The sequence below is a fragment of the Hydra vulgaris genome, chromosome 06 (assembly GCF_038396675.1).
Source record: "Hydra vulgaris chromosome 06, alternate assembly HydraT2T_AEP".
NCBI lineage: Eukaryota > Metazoa > Cnidaria > Hydrozoa > Anthoathecata > Hydridae > Hydra > Hydra vulgaris.
Window position 1 is genome coordinate 1,871,490 of NC_088925.1, and position 18,221 is coordinate 1,889,710.

At 25.7% G+C, this 18,221-nt stretch overlaps 1 protein-coding gene across 1 annotated transcript in view; it reads right to left on the reverse strand.

The window, feature by feature from the left end:
- LOC101234870 (proteasome activator complex subunit 4A) overlaps positions 1-18,221 on the reverse strand; it is a 75,757-nt gene that overhangs the window by 25,921 nt on the left and 31,615 nt on the right. The window contains exons 9-18 of the mRNA XM_065798937.1: positions 16,824-17,089; positions 14,935-15,276; positions 14,290-14,446; positions 12,833-13,001; positions 12,465-12,640; positions 10,999-11,258; positions 9,633-9,850; positions 3,285-3,439; positions 653-811; positions 214-531 (exon numbers count right to left, since the gene is read on the reverse strand). Of these exons, the coding sequence (XP_065655009.1) occupies positions 214-531; positions 653-811; positions 3,285-3,439; positions 9,633-9,850; positions 10,999-11,258; positions 12,465-12,640; positions 12,833-13,001; positions 14,290-14,446; positions 14,935-15,276; positions 16,824-17,089 (2,220 nt within the window). The remainder of the gene's footprint in view (positions 1-213; positions 532-652; positions 812-3,284; positions 3,440-9,632; positions 9,851-10,998; positions 11,259-12,464; positions 12,641-12,832; positions 13,002-14,289; positions 14,447-14,934; positions 15,277-16,823; positions 17,090-18,221) is intronic.

An 18,221-nucleotide genomic window follows, 5' to 3' on the forward strand; every position in this document is an offset into this window, starting at 1 on the left:
AAAAATGAAACGTCACTCTTACAAAAATGTAAGAAAATACACAACTTTTAAACCATTTAGCCCTAAAACTGATTTATTGTTTTCAATGACAAAAACATTAAAGTGAAGAAAGAAAACATAAACAATGAGAAACATATTTCTTATAGCAAGAATATGCTGAAAAAAAAGCACAAGATAAGAAAATATAAAAAAATTTTTTTTTTTTAATTTTACCTGTCTTTTAATACCAAGTGTATCATACTTTAATGATATTTTAGAACATAAGTTATGAATTAATGTAACAATAGATAACTTTTCTGAATGATTGGCTTGAACAAAAACAGGCCATGAATAATCCAAAACCTCAAAATAATGTGTTATTAAATTGAGCAAGTTACTGTTTAAAAATAAATACAATGTTCCTTTTAACTTTTCATGAGAGATACTTGGATCTTCTTTTAAATTTGCAAGCAGTAGGGGCAAAATTGATCTGGCGCTGTAATCAAATATGTTCAATTGTTGCGAAAGTATTTTTTGTGCATCAATACGAACCTATGTAAATAAAAGTTTAATAAATTTAAAAAAAAAAAAAATTGTTAAATCAAAATAAAAAAAATTTTTGAACAACTTTTTAAGAATTGTTCAACAAAAAAGCAAGATAAATATGACCTACCTCCGTGTAAGCACTTGTGCTCATTTTTACAAGATCGTGAACAATAATTTGATCAGTTAATGTGTACAATGAAGAGACTCGATATAAAACTCTCATTTCATGGTGAAGTTGAATATGCTCAACAAGAATAGCGCGTAAATGATATTTGCATCCATGTAGCTTTAAAAGATTTGCAATTATTTTTATATTAAAAGAAAATCAGAGCAATAAACCTTTATTTTTCAAATTTAAGAAAGCAAATAAAAAAATTATATTATTTAGAAATTAAACTTGGGAACTTATTTAACTAAAAACTTTAATAATAAAAAATAAAAATACTTTTTAAGTATATACAAAGCTGATATACTTTTTATATATTGTTTCTTAAGTCTTTTTTGAAAAATAACTTGGTCATGGTGGAACAATATGTTTGTTGTAACAAGGGAAGGGCTCAGTTTGTTGTGGAAGGGCTCAGCAGTTTAAATAGCAACATGAGTAAAAATGTTAAAGGTTTTAAATAAAATTTTAATTTGATTTTCCCCAACTTAAACAACATGCAGATTCAAATAAAAAAACTAAAGGTAAATACTTAGTCTGTTTTTTAAAAGTTTTGGCACACAGTTAAACAATTAGGAGCAAAATTTTAAAGCAAATTGAGCTTTTTTATTTTATACCAAAAATGTTCTGAAAAAAAAAGACTATCATGCTAGTTTTTAAAAAAGAGTTTTTAAATTCCTATCTTGAGTTTAAAGGATTTTAAAATTTAAAATAGTTTGGTTTTCAAAATTTTTAATATAGCATTTGAAAATAAGCATTTGGAATGTCTTTTATCAAAGTAGTTTTATACAATGGCCTTCCTCTACTCCATTCTTTTGTAACTAATGGGTCAGATCCTTAGCCAATATCTTTTAAAGCAACCTTCTAGATAAGCTTGCTGAAATAATAAAAAAGGTAAGAGAAAAGACACAAATCAAGGAGTATAGGTAAGTGATTGGGGCTATATCTATCTATATCTATCTATCTATCTATCTATCTATCTATCTCTCTCTCTCTCTCTCTTTCTCTCTCTCTCTCTCTCTCTCTCTCTCTATCTCTCTCTCTCTCTCTCTCTCTCTCTCTCTCTATATATATATATATATATATATATTTATATCTGTGTGTGTGTATATACATATATATATATATATATATATATATATATATATATATATATATATATATATATATATATATATATATATATATAAAATATATATATATATATATATATATATAAAAATATATATATATATATATATATATATATATATATATATATAAAATATATATATATATATATATATATATATATAAATATATATATATATATATATATATATATATATATATATATATATATAAATAAACAGAAATAAAAATCTTGTAGAAATATAATTAACCTTCAAGTACTATTTTTGTAAAATACCTAGGAAAAAAAGACTTTAAGGGTAAACATCATCATTACCCATTTTTCAATCTATCTTTTACCTTTGGTCAACTTCATCAGACTTACTTGCTCTTTGTGAGACCTATTTAAATTGTTTTATCTTCAAGTTTCAGTAATGATAGGTATCATCCTTTGAGTCGCTAAGACAACAATAATTGAATGTTTAGCCTGACCATATACTTGTGTATCAATCCCCTTATTTGACTCGTTAATTAAACAGCCCTAATCACTTACCTAAACTCCTTGATTTGTGTCTATTCTCTTACCTTTTTTATTATTGCAAGAAATTTTAGCAGAAAGGTGCTGAAATGGTAAGCTCCATTATTCTTAGTTTACTAAATCTCATGCTTTATTTAAGAAGTTAGGTACTGGAAACTTTAGGAATATCTTTGACAGTGTTGTTAACAAAGGCAAATCTAACATTCCAGCTTTGAATTTGATCTTACCCGAGAAACCAGGTAATCAATTGTAAGAAATCCAAATCTCTCTGGTTTAATATAAATCTGGTCTTACCCGAAAAACAGGGTTATCAATTGTGAGAGATAAAAATCTCTCTGGTTTCTGTTACTCAAGAAATTTCTCTCATAAACTCAACAGATTGTGTAGGAGAGAGAAATGTACAGCGGTCTTGACAAAGTCTTACAAAGGTATTCTTCACAACTTTCTTCAACACTTTCTAAATTATTCAACAAGTACAAAACTAAATCTTTATTGCCTGCTAAGTAATGGCATCTATGGTACAACTTTTAAGAACTCTGGAAATTGCTACTTGTTTACTGCTAACAAGGCAGTGTTGCTGCTCAATCAATATTGATAAACAGCAACACCCTACTGAGCCTCCTACTTTACGCTAATAATTAGTTCCAAATTGTACTAAATTCTATTTAGTACAATTGTTTGCCGCCTTGTTTAGAGTAAATTAGTGAAACAAAAAAAGAAAAAAAAAAAAGAAAAAAGATTTAGTTTTTATTGTAAAAATCTGCATTAACTCATAATAAATAAAGTACTCATTATTAACATAAAAAATTAAAATCAATAAAAAGATTCTATTATCTTATCATAAAACATTTTTTACAGAATCTTTTTTAATTTTGTAGAAGAAAATTAAAAATTTAGCAATTTATAAATGAACCAACAGAAAATTAAAAAATTTAAAAACAAAATTACTTTATCTGCTAAAGCAGCTTTCACAAGACCAGCATTTTTCATTCTTTGATTGAACTCATGCAAATTAACGCCAAAGTGACTATTAAGATATTCATAAATTCTAGCTACAATCCTAAATGATTTGGTGTCATCCTCATTTTGAGCCAAAATAAACTCTGATAATAAATGTAAAAACATACTAATTATTTATATACATTTTTTTATATATTTTTTTCATTTCAAATATTTTTAAAATTCATTAATTTTTTAATTGATAAAATTATCAAAGATAATTTGTAATTTATCAGCTTTAAAAAATTACATAAAAGAAAAATGAAAGTAATCTAAATAAGAGAAGCAAAAATATTACTGTTTATAATTGTTTCTTTATTTTACATCATATGTAATTATCAAATATTCTTCAAGCTGAATTTTACTTTATTTTAATTTCAAGATAAATTTTACATCATATGTAATTATTAATATTAAATATTCTTCAAGCAAAGTAAACTAGCATAATGTAAACAATGTAACTGATGTTAGTGCTTTTTTAAAATTTAAATGATTTTATGAAATTTTAGTATATGCATTTTCCAAATTATATCCTCAATATTTGTCAAACCACATTTTTTTAAACTATGATTTTTTTTCAATCACATACAATTTTGACCTCAACTTATTTACAATTTTGACGCTCAACTATGACCGACAAGAATTTTAGGAGCACTTAGGAACATTCACAGTAAAAGAATGAGACTTAATTATATGATAAGTAACAGGAGAATGAATTTTAGTAGATAGCACAAGATAAGCTAGCTCTTTAAAGGAGGGGTAATTATAGTATTTATAGAAAAGTGAAAAAGAAGCAACATTATGACAATGTGACAGTGGTTGAAGGTTGGCTGCAAGATTATGTTTACACCTTGGTTGCACTTCTAAAAAATTATTTATGTAAATTATTAAAATTAATATAAATAAATGAAAATTAGATCACACACAAACACACACACACACACACACACACACACACACACACACACACACACACACGCACACACACACACACACTATAAGCACAAGGCTAAAGAGCTTGCTACAATGAGATACATTTATATAAGGTTAAAAAACATAAGTATAAATGTTAGTTTAGATAATATGTCTGACATCATACTGAAATAGCCTGCTACCGGGGCTTCAGTAAATACATTGACTATATTAAAGCATGCTACCACAAAAAAAAATATGATCCGTTCAACTACTTCAGAGTAGTTGGTAACAAGGAAATTAATTTTGGGAGGTTGAAAACTTCTGATAAACTTTCTTTGAAAAACTAGGTTTCTTCCCTTTCTTCTAAAACTAATTTCTCTGATGTGAACCTGTTTTTCTACAATCATTTTCAAAAAAAAGTAATCTGGATGAAAAAAAAAAAATTCTCTTAATTACTAGGTCTATTAATTTCAGCATTCATTTCATCATAGGGCGTGAATCTTGGTGATTTTCTTACTTCAAATACATGTTTTGCTCCATTTGAGAAATGTTACTTTTTTTTGAATTTAAACCATACAAAGACATATGATTTTAAAAGAAAAGAAACTAAGATTTTGAGCTCCACTATTTTTAAGTCTCAAATACAATTGTGAAACTCTGTTTGCAGCTGTTAACCACCTTGAGTGTAAATTTCTCCAGGTTCACAAATATAAATCTTCAGAACAACTGCCTGATTAAATACCAGATCTTATATTCAACTGTTGATCTTTGCTTCGAATTTTGCAATCAATTTCTAGGCTTCACAAATGACAAATTTTACCACCGGTAGTTTCTCACATTTAATAAGCTGTGTGGCGATTTGACCACTAAACAATTTAGACCAGTTGTTTTTTCACCTAAAGTTGAAAACAAATGCTGGCATAACGGTTCATTAAAAAATCCCCTACTGCATCGGTCATTTTAAATATTTTTCAATTGTGTGAATCCCATGTTAGGGACAGTACGAGAGCATCTGATAGTTAATCTGATAACATTGATAGTTCATGAAATACAGTTTGAAAATCCAATATGAAATAAAGCTACTGTCATTGTTTTTAACAGACTCAGAAAAGGCTTAAACATGACTGATGAACATGACACCTTGTATAATTCTTGTAAAATCAAGTTCCTCTTTTCTGGTTCATCAAATTTGATTTAAGTTTTTCAAACAAGTGAGCTTTATTTTTCAATGCTCTGCTTTTGAAGTGGTGAACTATTATCCACTTTTTATCTTCTGATTTTATTTTTGTAACAAGACTGCCATACTTGGTTAAAATAACAACATTTTGCAAAACACTTGAGGCAATCTTGTAAAATTTTGAGGCAATAGCTGCCATAGCTGTATCCATAGCGATTGCTAGTCAGAGCAGTATTTCTTATTATAATATACATCTGCCATGATGGCTTTTTTTTGATGATCTGTTAGCATAAATTCTTTTAGTTATTTATTGGTGAATTCTTCGATGGTTACACAATACAAATATTGTTTATATATATATATATATATATATATATATATATATATATATATATATATATATATATATATATATATATATATATATATATATATATATATATATATGTATATATATGTATATATATATATAGGCCTTGCGATGAAGCAGGAGCGATTGCTCGGTGCACAAGAAACATGCCTGCAAATGACCTTTCGGATGCAAAAAATAGCGCTCACTAGTTTTGTTACGAGAGTAAAAAATTGCGCTCATCTGAAGAACTTGCAAGAGAGAAAATTATAAGTTAATTTTATAGAATATAATTTCAGTAATGTATTTTTTGCTGAAGTCAAAATATGTTTAGACAGTAGATTTTGCATTTGTTAAATAAAGAAGTTATATCCATATTAAATTAAGCCACGCATAATTTATGCATGACATACTTTAATTTTAATTTATGCTGCATAAATTCAAACTAAAAATGATTTATTTCTTCTGTTTGAAAGCTAAATCCAACATGTTTATTTTTTCAATTCCTATTAAACTTTACCATATTATCCACTTATTCAAACCCTGGTTAAGTTGAACCATTCGCTAACTCATATAGTTTTTTAGGTTCCATTTGACAAAAAACTTCGATTAACTAGAACTTTTACTTTGAATTATATAAAAGTCCATGTAATAATGAAAATTCCAAACTTAAATATTAAAAAATTAAATATCTAGTGTGATATTTATAAAAATCTAGCATAATATTTGTATATATCTTATAAATAAATATCTAGCGTAAAAAATTTATCAAACTGAAACTTCACTTAAAGCTTTGATTTTGTACAGGTTCGATCACATTCTTTTAATTAATAACTATTATATCTAAAATTCAAAAACATCAAAACATTGGAATATCAAATTTTTTTTTTCAAATATAAGTTAATAAACTAAATATTTTCACTGGTGTCTTTATATCGGGTAAGCTTTTTTTAAAGTTTTTTTTTTAATTTCTTGAATCTAATAACTTACTTTCTGACCATCAATATGGATTTCGATCTTCTCATTCTACAGCTGATTTGCTAACAGTAATAACCGATAGGTTTTATCGTGAATTAGATAAAGGTGGAGAGGTTAAGGCCATCGCTCTTGACATTTCAAAAGCTTTTGATAAAGTTTGGCATGCTTGTCTTCTACATAAGCTTTCTTTTTATGGTGTATCTGGCAACATCTTTAAGATTATTAAATCTTTCCTTTTCAATCGTAGTATAAAAGTTGTCCTAGATGGACAGCACTTTTCTTCTTATTCTGTAACTTCAGGGGTTCCTCAAGGTTCTATCCATGGCCCTATACTCTTTTTAATTTACATTAACGATCTTCCAGATATTCTCACATCTAAGGTGGCATTGTTTGCTGATGATACTACCATTTAATCTTGTTGTGATAAGAAACTAACACTCTCTGATTGCTTGGAGGGGGCATTTGAGCTTGAAAAGGATCTCACTTCTGCTAATGCAAGGGGCTCACAGTGGCTGGTGAACTTCAATACAGATAAAACTCAATTTTTTTTAGCCAATCATTATCGCAATTAGATCTTCCTATATTTATGAACGGTGATCTACTCGATGAGTCATCTAATCTTTATCTTCTTGGATTAACTCTTACTTCCGATCTTTCTTGGAAACCATATATCAAATCTGTTTCAAAATTAGCATCTGCTAAGGTTGCATCACTTTATCGAGCTTGACACTTTCTTACTCCGGATTCTATTCTCTATCTCCATAAATCTCAAATCCAGCCTTGTATGAAACACTGTTGCCATATCTGGAGCGGATCTTTTAATGATGCCCTTTCTTTTTTAGACAAGGTGCAAAAACACAACGTAAACATAGTTGGACCTGCTCTTGCAGCCAAGCTCCAACCATTATCACATCATCGTAATGTTGCTTCTCTTTCTCTTTTTTACAAATACTATAATGGGCACTGCTCTAAAGAGCTAGCGTCTCTTGTACCATCTACTAAAAACATCATTCTCGTGTTACTCGTCATTCAATTAAGTCTCATCCTATTTCTGTGACTGTTCCTAAGTGCTCCAAAAACGCTTATTCGTCTAGTTTTTTTCCTCAAACATCAGTTCATTGGAATTCGCTTCCTTCACCTAGCTTTCCTGATTCATATAATTTGCAATCTTTTAAGCTGTCTGTCAATTGTTATCTTGCTCTACAATCTTCATCTTTTCTCTTCCAGTAACTTCCAACTTTAATTAGTGGTTGCTTGCAGCCTTGTTGGAAGCGAAGATGTTTAAATATATATATATATAACATGTGTCGGATTTGAACACGCACCATTTTGTCTCCTATCACTACAGAAGTATAATCTGCCGTTCAAGGGGAAAGTAGACAAATTTCATTGTCGCAATAAAAAATTTTAATAACCATGAACTCTTTCTCTCTGAGATGGTTGATTTTTGAATTGAGTTAGTTAATGGTTGAGTTTCATTAAGAAAACAACACAACAGCTTCTTTCTTCTGAACAGAACTTTTGGAAAGAGAGCGATTAAATTTTTTCATATACTTTCCTTTAACTTGCACATTAACAAATGATAAATGATTTGATTCTACAGATGAAGATACGTTTTTTTGCCACAGTCGAGATTTTCTCATTCTTTATAAACTTTTTGTTCTTTCAGCTGCAAATTTTTGAAAATCTTTTTTCCACTTTTGTCTTTAAAGTCTAGCATTTTCTTTAGCTTTGTGTTTCTTATTATCTTGATTTCTACTCATGTAATTCCTTTGATTCAGTGCTTTTCTATTTTTTATCTTGATGGTTTTAATAAAAAAGTAAACTACAAATAAATTTTAAATACAAATGCAAATAAATTTTATAATAATTTAAAAGCTCTATAATGTTTACACAACCCACACCTTTTTTATTTTCATTAGATGAGCAAGCAACTGGTTCCTGGAATGATTACATATTTTTAACTTGACTATATGACTATGTTTTGAAGTTTTAAATAATTTCTAATTGAATATAAATGTTTTACAGTTAAAAAAAAATATTTGGCAAAACATTTTATTGCATTGAAAAAGACAAACAAAATTTGCAACATTTAACTATTCAGTTTTGGTAGTCAACTACGCAACAGGAAGTTTAGTGGATTTTTTTTTAATTATTTGATAACATTTCTTTTTTTATGACAACAAAACATTAAAATGGCCAATTAGACTAAGTAAATAATTGACAAGGATTAAAAAAAAAAAAAATTGATGGAAAAAAACAAACTTTTCCTTCCCAGCAGTCAGCTACATAACGTAATTATTTAAGAAACTATTTAACTAAAATTTGCTTATATCGCGCAAAATATTTAAATGTTGATGCTTTAAAATATTAAACCAGCTTTGCGGTCGGCCCATTTAAAACTAATTGGTAAAATTTTGGATCACTACAAGGTATTAAAAAAATAATGATAGCTAAGCACTTTTTCTTAAATCAAACTATACGCTTTTCCTCTTACTTTAAAATCTATAAATAGCTTGTTCTATTTATTTTTTATTCTTTCATTATTTTTTCAAGACATTTAAGAATATATACTAATTGTTAAAAAAAAAATTCCTAAATGCGATTTTTTAAATTGAGATTTATTTTATTAACTGCGTGGAACTCTATATATATATATATATATAAATGTATATATATATATATACATATATATATATATATATATATATATAAATGAATTTTATTAAGTGTCTTAAGGATGAAAGACATGTAAATAAAGATGAGTAAGACCTTCATATAAGTAAGTTCAGTACTTTTAAAGTAAGTCCATTATTTTTTAGACTTTTTAATCCAGAAACTTATATTCTATAGCGTAAATGTTTAAGTAATAACTTACCATACAGCCGATGCATAAGATCAATTATTAGTTTGCGTGACACACACATTTCAATTATTGGTAGGTCAGACTGATTAAGCAATAATGGCAAACGCTGCTTAGAAACCATTGATGATGGGCCAGTTACCTCAACAAGTATATCATTCCACATAGGAAGTAGGGCAGCACAACCAGATATACATACAGCTATAATTTGGATTCTTCTATGTAATTCATCTCTTGTTTAAATAAAATGATAATTTAAAATTATGATAGCAAAAATTACTAGATTTACTTTTTATAGGAATTTTAGTCAATTTAACAAGTTGTACTATTTCATAAAAAATTTCATTAGAATTGAAATCAAAAAAAAATTGTTTATCAACATATATAGGCAAAAAAAAGATTCAGTAGACTATCATTTTTTCTCTCTTCAAAACCCACTTCTTGTCAATGCAACCAACTTCTTGTCAACGCAGCTTGTGGGTTTTTTTCTTTAAATAATATAAGGGATAAATAATGAGTTTTTGAATAGGTAGATAGTTTTCTAATAAACATATTATTTTATTTGGACAAAATAAAGAAAAGTAAAAAGTTTTGAAATTTATCTTTAAAATAGTTTTACTAATTTTTTTACTAATTTTGTTTTTTTAAGCAACAAAAATAAATTAATCATATATTAAAAATAAAATTAGAATTAAGTTGAAAACAAAAATGTCAGCTTATTACAACTTTTATAAAACAACAACTTTTATAAAAAACATGACTAATTAAAAAAAAAAAACTTTAATTCAACTTGAAAAATCATTAAAACCTGCATATCTTTTTAAATAATTGAGAAAGTAACTTGGCGACTTTTTCTTAACTTTGTGAGTTGGTTTTATTACAAAATTTTTGATTTTATTAAGAATTTACTTAATTGATCCTGGTAGAAGAGACTAACTAGTTTATCATATCTGTAAACTATTGTCATAATGTGATGAGTGAGTTAAGAACTAAATTAAAAAACATTAAAGAAACTGTACAGCAATATATTCTTACAAATGCTTTTATATTAAATAAATATATGAAAATAATAAACAAGAATATAAATTAAGTAAAAATAATAAACAAGAATATAAATTAAGTAAAATAACTGGGAAGCACAAAATTCATAAAATTAAAAAAAGATAATTTTATTGAACTTATTTAATTTTTTTCACAAAACAAAAACAAACTTTAGCTTTTTTATGCTGATGAAGAAAAAGATAACTAAATAGTTTTTGCCTATTTCTTGATAAATAATTCTTTTAAAATCTTAAACTTATTTTCTTAATGAAATTAAAATGACTTGCCATTTGAAGCAAATTATCTTCAAATAAATAAATTTTAAAAAATTAAAAAATACCTTGTCATATGTTTCCCAGAAATATAGGTTTCAACCATTTCTAACTCCGGCAATAAATGTTGCTTTAACAGCTCATTTACAAACATTTGTTCATCAATACTTGGAGTGTGCCAATTCATTTTTAGTTCATTTACATGACCACATTTTCCCCAGTCTCGGATGTAAAAGTGTTCTACAGGGTCTAGGTCAAATGGAATATTTAAACTTCTGAATTCCACAGCATATGTATTGCTACAGGAACTAAGAACATGTTTCAGCAACTTAAAAAAATAATTAACAAATTTTTAACAAAGTTTAAATGTGCTAATTATTTACACACTTATCAATACTAATGTTATTATTACTATTACTATATTACAATTGTTATTATTCTTATTATTTTTGTATATTTATAATTTTGAACAAAGTTTTGTAAGTAGGTGATTTGCTTTTTTAGGCAGTAGTAAATAATTTTCTTTTTTTATTGAAATAATGCCTAACATAAAATAGACTTATAAACAGACATTTATATAAGACATTTAACTAAATATATGAACAAACTAGAAATTTTTTAAAGTGATTTAAGTTTGCAGAACAAATTTAAATTTTTTAAAATTTTATAGTAATAAAAAAATCAATTCATATAATTTACATTTTAGAACTGGTCAGCATATTATAACTTTTATTTTAGGACTGGCCAAAAAATTATAACTTTTGTTGCCACATTTTTATTAGTTTAGTTGTTAAACTTGAATATCGCAAATTTTGAATATAAATTCATCAACTATTATTTTAGTAAAGTATAAAAATTTTTAATTAAATTATAATTCCAGATTATTTAAAAATATTTTCTTAGTTTTATGTGTGTGTGTGTGTGTATATATATATATATATATATATATATATATATATATATATATATATATATATATATATATATATATATATATATATATATATATATATATATACCTATATATACCTATACATATATATATATATATATATATATATATATATATATATATATATATATATATATATATATATATATATATATATATATATCTTATATTACTGATTTAGGTGAGCAGTGTGATGTCATACTGAAATAGCCCGCTGCCGGGGGCTTCAGTACATACATTAATTGACAAATAGCCTAACTCGCAGCGGAGTGCTGCTGCATTGACTGAGAGTTTGGCATGGGCCAGCAGTCTTTTTATATTTATTATTCTTCGTTTTCTAAAAAAGCTGTACTGATTAGGATGAGCAAAAAAAGTGAGCAAATGCTTATATAAATACGCTATTGTAGATATATAATATATGTGTGTACATATATATATATATATATATATATATATATATATATATATATATATATATATATATATATATATATATATATACATATATATACACACAAACACACTTTTATTATATTACAATAGTAATGATGCCTCTTGAAATTAAAAACTATATATTGTTACCTTTCCTGCTCTGCTGTACACCTTTTTACATTTCATGTGCAATGTTAGGCTAAGGACTTTATTCAACATTTCTCTATATGGTAGTAGCTCCATTCCATCGCAGTAAATCTCAGATAGTACTTCAAGGTACCAAAGAAGTTTAGGGTCAACATTTTCCTCGTTCTTTACACCTTCGGCTAAACGCATTTGATAAAAAAATTATAAACATAAAGATAAATTAGAATTCAATAAAATATTTTCATTTATATTTCTTTATTTTCATTTACTTATAAACAATTTCTTTGTAACATTTATACCTTTTTTTTTTGTAAAAAACTGTAATATATATAAAAAATATTTTATACATAAAAAAATATTGAAATAAGAACCTGATGACAAATCAACAATAACAGAACTAATATGAGTAAAAAATTTCTTCAAAGTTATAGTAGGATAAGCTTTCATGGCTGCACGACACATATCTGAAACTATTTTTCCGGCAACATTTACTTCAAGCACATGATTTGTCACAAATGTAAATAAACAGTCTAATAACGCCTAAAAAAGATATTGAATTGAAGATTACAAGATAATAACTGAAAAACTATGATATAAGTTTAAAAAAATATAATTTCAAAAATTGACTGAAATTACAAAATTATAAATTGTTAAATTGTGAATTTAAAACTTGTTGTTCAATATAAGAGTATAAATACAAAATTAAAAAAACATTAAATGAATGAAAGCTAGTAACTCATAGTTATACCAGAAAAAAGCTTTTAAACACATTTCTTACGAAACTTAAATAATAAAATTCATAACAGTAATATGTGGTATTGGTGTACTTTTAGAACTTTTGAGTGAGATACAGAGTTTGTATATGTATATTTTGTATCCCATCACATACTTTACTTATTATTGTAAATTAAAAATAAAAGATGATGGTAAATTTGTTTTGAAAATGTAAGCAATGTTTAGGAAATGTGAACAATATTTAAAAAATGGGCTTGACAAATCAGAGGATGTGCATAAAATTCAGCATAAAATTGACATAAAAACAAACATTTAATTTGCCAAATTTTTTATTGCAAACATTAAAATTTGCTTAAAATTTTTAGAAATAAACAAGGCAGGTATTATCACTTCACTTCACATTATTACCACTGTTTTTAGGTTTGTTATTGAGTATTTATTTAACACTAAATAGCATTATTTTAAGTTATTAAGATTTGGAAAGAAACCAATATAAACATTCTCTTAACTTTACAAATGCACACAACTATTTTTTTTTTTAATTTGATTTTAAATTTTTTTCATTTGATTTAGACGCAGTCTTCTCTATTTTAGCCAGGATACTTATCTTATTTTAATGCTTGGAATAAAAGTATGAGCATATTTATAATTTTAACAAATATCATATATATATATATATATATATATATATACATATATATATATATATATATATATATATATATATATATATATATATATATATATATATATATATATATATATATATATATATATATATATATATATATATATATATATATATATATAAGCTTCACTTCAATAAAATTAATTTATTTTAAAAACAAATGCAAAAGAATAAAAATCATACATAAATTATTCCTTTTTTTTCTATAAGTAATTTATATACATAATAGAATGATTTATTTGCTAACATTTGTCAAAAAGATTTTTCAAGCCCTGGGTGAACAATAGTTAGATGGGAAAAAAGATTTTTCAAGCAATAGTTAACAATAGTTTGATAAGAAAAATCTTTTGAATCAAAAACTTTAAAATTATTTGATAAAACGTTACAAATATTTAATATAGTTACTTTAAAAATAATTGGGGATGATTGAGTGAATACAACTTGAATTGTTGATGAAAGTCCTATTCCAAGCATTCCTTCTTGAACATTCATATTCTCCATGAGCTTATTATCTTGTTCTGAAATTTGCTCCGTTGATAAATTTTCAACCAAGAAAAAGCACCTATGATTACATAAATAATTTGCTTAATAAAAAGAATATAACTATCTTAACTATATCATAAATATAAAAATAATTATATTATAATTATAATATACAATTAATAAAGTTTGTGTTCTAAAAAAATTTTTTTTATTGTGTATGGCATTATGGGATTGATATTCAGACACTGCACAAAAACAAAACATTTTGGTGACGCCAAACAATTTGACACCACCAAAACAGTACGCTATTAACTAAAATATTTTAATTAAAAATTAAGTTAATTATTTATTTAATGAATTTGTGTTAAAATCTAAAATATCAAAATTATGTAATAATTATCAAGTAATAATTATTTCATAGTAATTATATAAATTTATTACTTATTAATATTGTTCTAACAAAACTTGAATATTTTATATATCTATTATTACTATTGTAACCAAAATTAAATATGTGCAAAACATTGAAGTTAATACAACTTTTTTTATAATTTTTACAAGAAATACCTATCAATGAGTTGAAGTAAGTAATCCTCCAACTGTCCAGACATTAAACACAATTCTCTCTCGAATTCTGTCATTTCAATGCCAGCATTTAAAGCACTTATGCAATTAACTAATGGTATCTGCCCTAAAATTGATGATATAAATGAGAAAGAAGCCATGGTTTTATGAAAATCATTTGGATCAATTCCAGGTAAAACAGCATATAACAATGTCAAAATATGAGTTGGAGCTGCTGGAAAGTGATCACCACCACTAACAAGTGTCCTAGATACTGAAGTTAAACATTGTAATGCTGCTGTTACTTGATGAGGCTCAACTATTGTTTCTAATGCTTCAACTGTCCTATAAAAATTCTTTTAAAATAGAAATAAAAATAAATTTAAATAAATTTCTGCTTAATAAAAATCATTTATAAAAGTTTGTTTAAATTGACAGCATAAAATTTTCATAATTTGGTGTAATCAATTAGTTTCGATGTAAAACAAGTTTAAAAACTCAAAAATTTGCATAAATAAATTGACACAGATGTTAATAACTGTTTATACATTACCCACATAAGACACATAACCACGAGCATTATTTTATTTTTTCAAATTCAAATTTACTTTTAACTTCTGGTTCTGTATTCAATATTCAACTTAATTCTGTTGTTAATTTTTATTAATTTACTGTCTAAATAAGTTTTTTTCTGATAATATTTTTATAAAATTTATTATTTGCATTTCCATTTCAATAAAAAAAATTTTTATTTACTTATCTTTTACTACTTTTTATTTTTACTCATTTTTTCTGTAACTTTTTTTTTTGTAACATTGTTAAACTTGTCATAATTAGCAAACTACTAGTGTGTTCCTTAGGATCCAATATCATAATAAACTTACATGCCCAATGTTATTTAAATGTTATTTATTCAGCTTTTATGAAGCACACTAGCACCAAAAGCATTCTGCAAATATAAACATGGCCTAACAAAAGCAATCAAAGCTTTTCAGAGCAAAATAATTGAATAAAGAAAAAAAATACAATAAATTGAATTAAGAAAAAAAAGCAAGCTCCACTAAGAAAGACTTATTTTGATATGTTGTAGATGCAGACAGAATTTCTTGAGTTAGAGATTGTCCATAAATTATAAATAAAATATAATGCTATTGAATAGCAATTTAGCATAAATTTTTTTGAAATCAAACTATTACACGGAGAAACAGGTTAAAACAGCTTTAAAAAATACACGTACCTTGCAGCACCACAATAAACTTGTTTTCTGCACACTAGCCTTGTTCATTAAGGCTAGTGTTTTGAAGGTTAAGTGTTTCTGCTTTAGTACTTAAGTTATACTATATTATATTTAGGAGTAAATTGCCTTATGTGAATTAGCTCTTGTCATCTAATCAATTTTTTTATAACGAACTCCATTTTGGGAATGAACTGTTTTGACATCTAAGCTCTTTTCTTTGAACTGTTAATTAGAGGTACTACTACTTTTTTGTCTCTTCGATGTGAAGATAAAGATACTTGGTTAAATATAAACAATAAAATGGTAAACTATGAACTTATTGAATATAATCTCATGCAAATATATTCAACTTTGCTTATTTGTATCCTCTGTAATTTTTTAGTAGATTTTCATAAATTTTTTTTATCTAAAACTTCTGCTGTATGATATAAGATTGTGGAAAATGCGCACATAAATCTTTTGATGTAACAACCAGCAGTTAAAACAGCAGAAATTTCAGAAATTAGAGACTTTCGTATTTTAAACAAAATATATAGATGTAAATAATTAATGCATAAGAGCAAGTGAAAACTATGTATAAAATATAAACTAAAACTAAAGTTAATATAAAACAATAAAAATAAAAATGTTCTTCTAATAAATCAACTGGACTTACCGATCAATAACACTAGGCAAAACAATGTCAGCACGAAGTAAAGCTAAGTTTTGCAAAGTTACAGCAGCACTTCCACTCCCAGACTTACTGTACATAGATAATAAACATATATCCTTAAGCATTAATACAAACCGCTCAATATCACTATCAGTTATTTTGAATTCATCACGAATTTGATTTTGCCAGTTAGGCTTAGCATACCGTTCAATGTGCAGTCTTTGAACAAAATGTTGAGCTAGAGTATGGACTAATACAAGAAGCGCACGCTAAAATAAATTTACATTATAAAATTGTTAGAAATAATTTAAAAACACATTAAATAATATGTTGTATACATTTTAGCTTTATAGTTAACCAGAGAAAAATTAATGTAGATACACAGGCACTTATCCCATTTCCTTTAACTATAATAATAAACATCTTATAGACATCATTTTAGTGCTTTGAACTTTTTTGCATTTAATGTGTTCAGATCTTTGCAATGCAATAGTACATATGGTAAAATTCTAAACGTTGAGCAAGAAGACAATACTGGAAAGCACCCTTTTGAAGTGTTGATGAAAAAAATTAGACCAAATTTTATGGTTTGTAAAGCTTACAAGTAATGGGTTTACAAGAGATATAGCGATGATTATAAGGTGATGTTGATACTGATGGTTTTGAGTGTAGTGTCAGTGAATTCTTCGGCAATATACACATTCAAACAGAATGTTATGATGCATATCAGACAATGATGATAACTATAATGATGATGATGATGATGATGATGATGATGATGATGATTCAATATAAAACAAAATGCATATACACATAAACACAAAACATACATACATGCATATACACAAACATACATACATACATACATACATACATACATATATACATACATTACATACATACATCAGGCTTGGACAGGAATGGTGTGTGATTGCAAGCTGTAACTGACCATGCGTATAGTTTTTTTTCTTACAAATTGACCACGGCTATTTTTATGTTTTAACAATATAAATGCAATGAAAAAAAATCTTTACGTTATGAATATGAAACTTTCAATCTTTTCTAAAGTTTTTATTTTACACAAAGGCTTTAAATAAATTAAAAATTAATTATTAAAAATTAATCATTTAAAATAAGTACATTTTGTTTAAATTAAATGTTATATCTAAATTTTTTTTTTGTAGGCATGTATTTTTATAATAAATCAAAACATTTGAAATTATTTTTCAAGGTGTTTCTAAAAACCTTTTAAAAGAACTTTTTTTTAAGTTAAGTTAAATTAAAATCTTCCTGTTGCAATGCAATGATTTAATTGTTTGTTTTTTTTTGTTTGTTTTTTGGGTTTCTATTTTAAAATGAATTGTTCAAAAGCTTTTTTTAGACCTGACTTACTAATGGAAT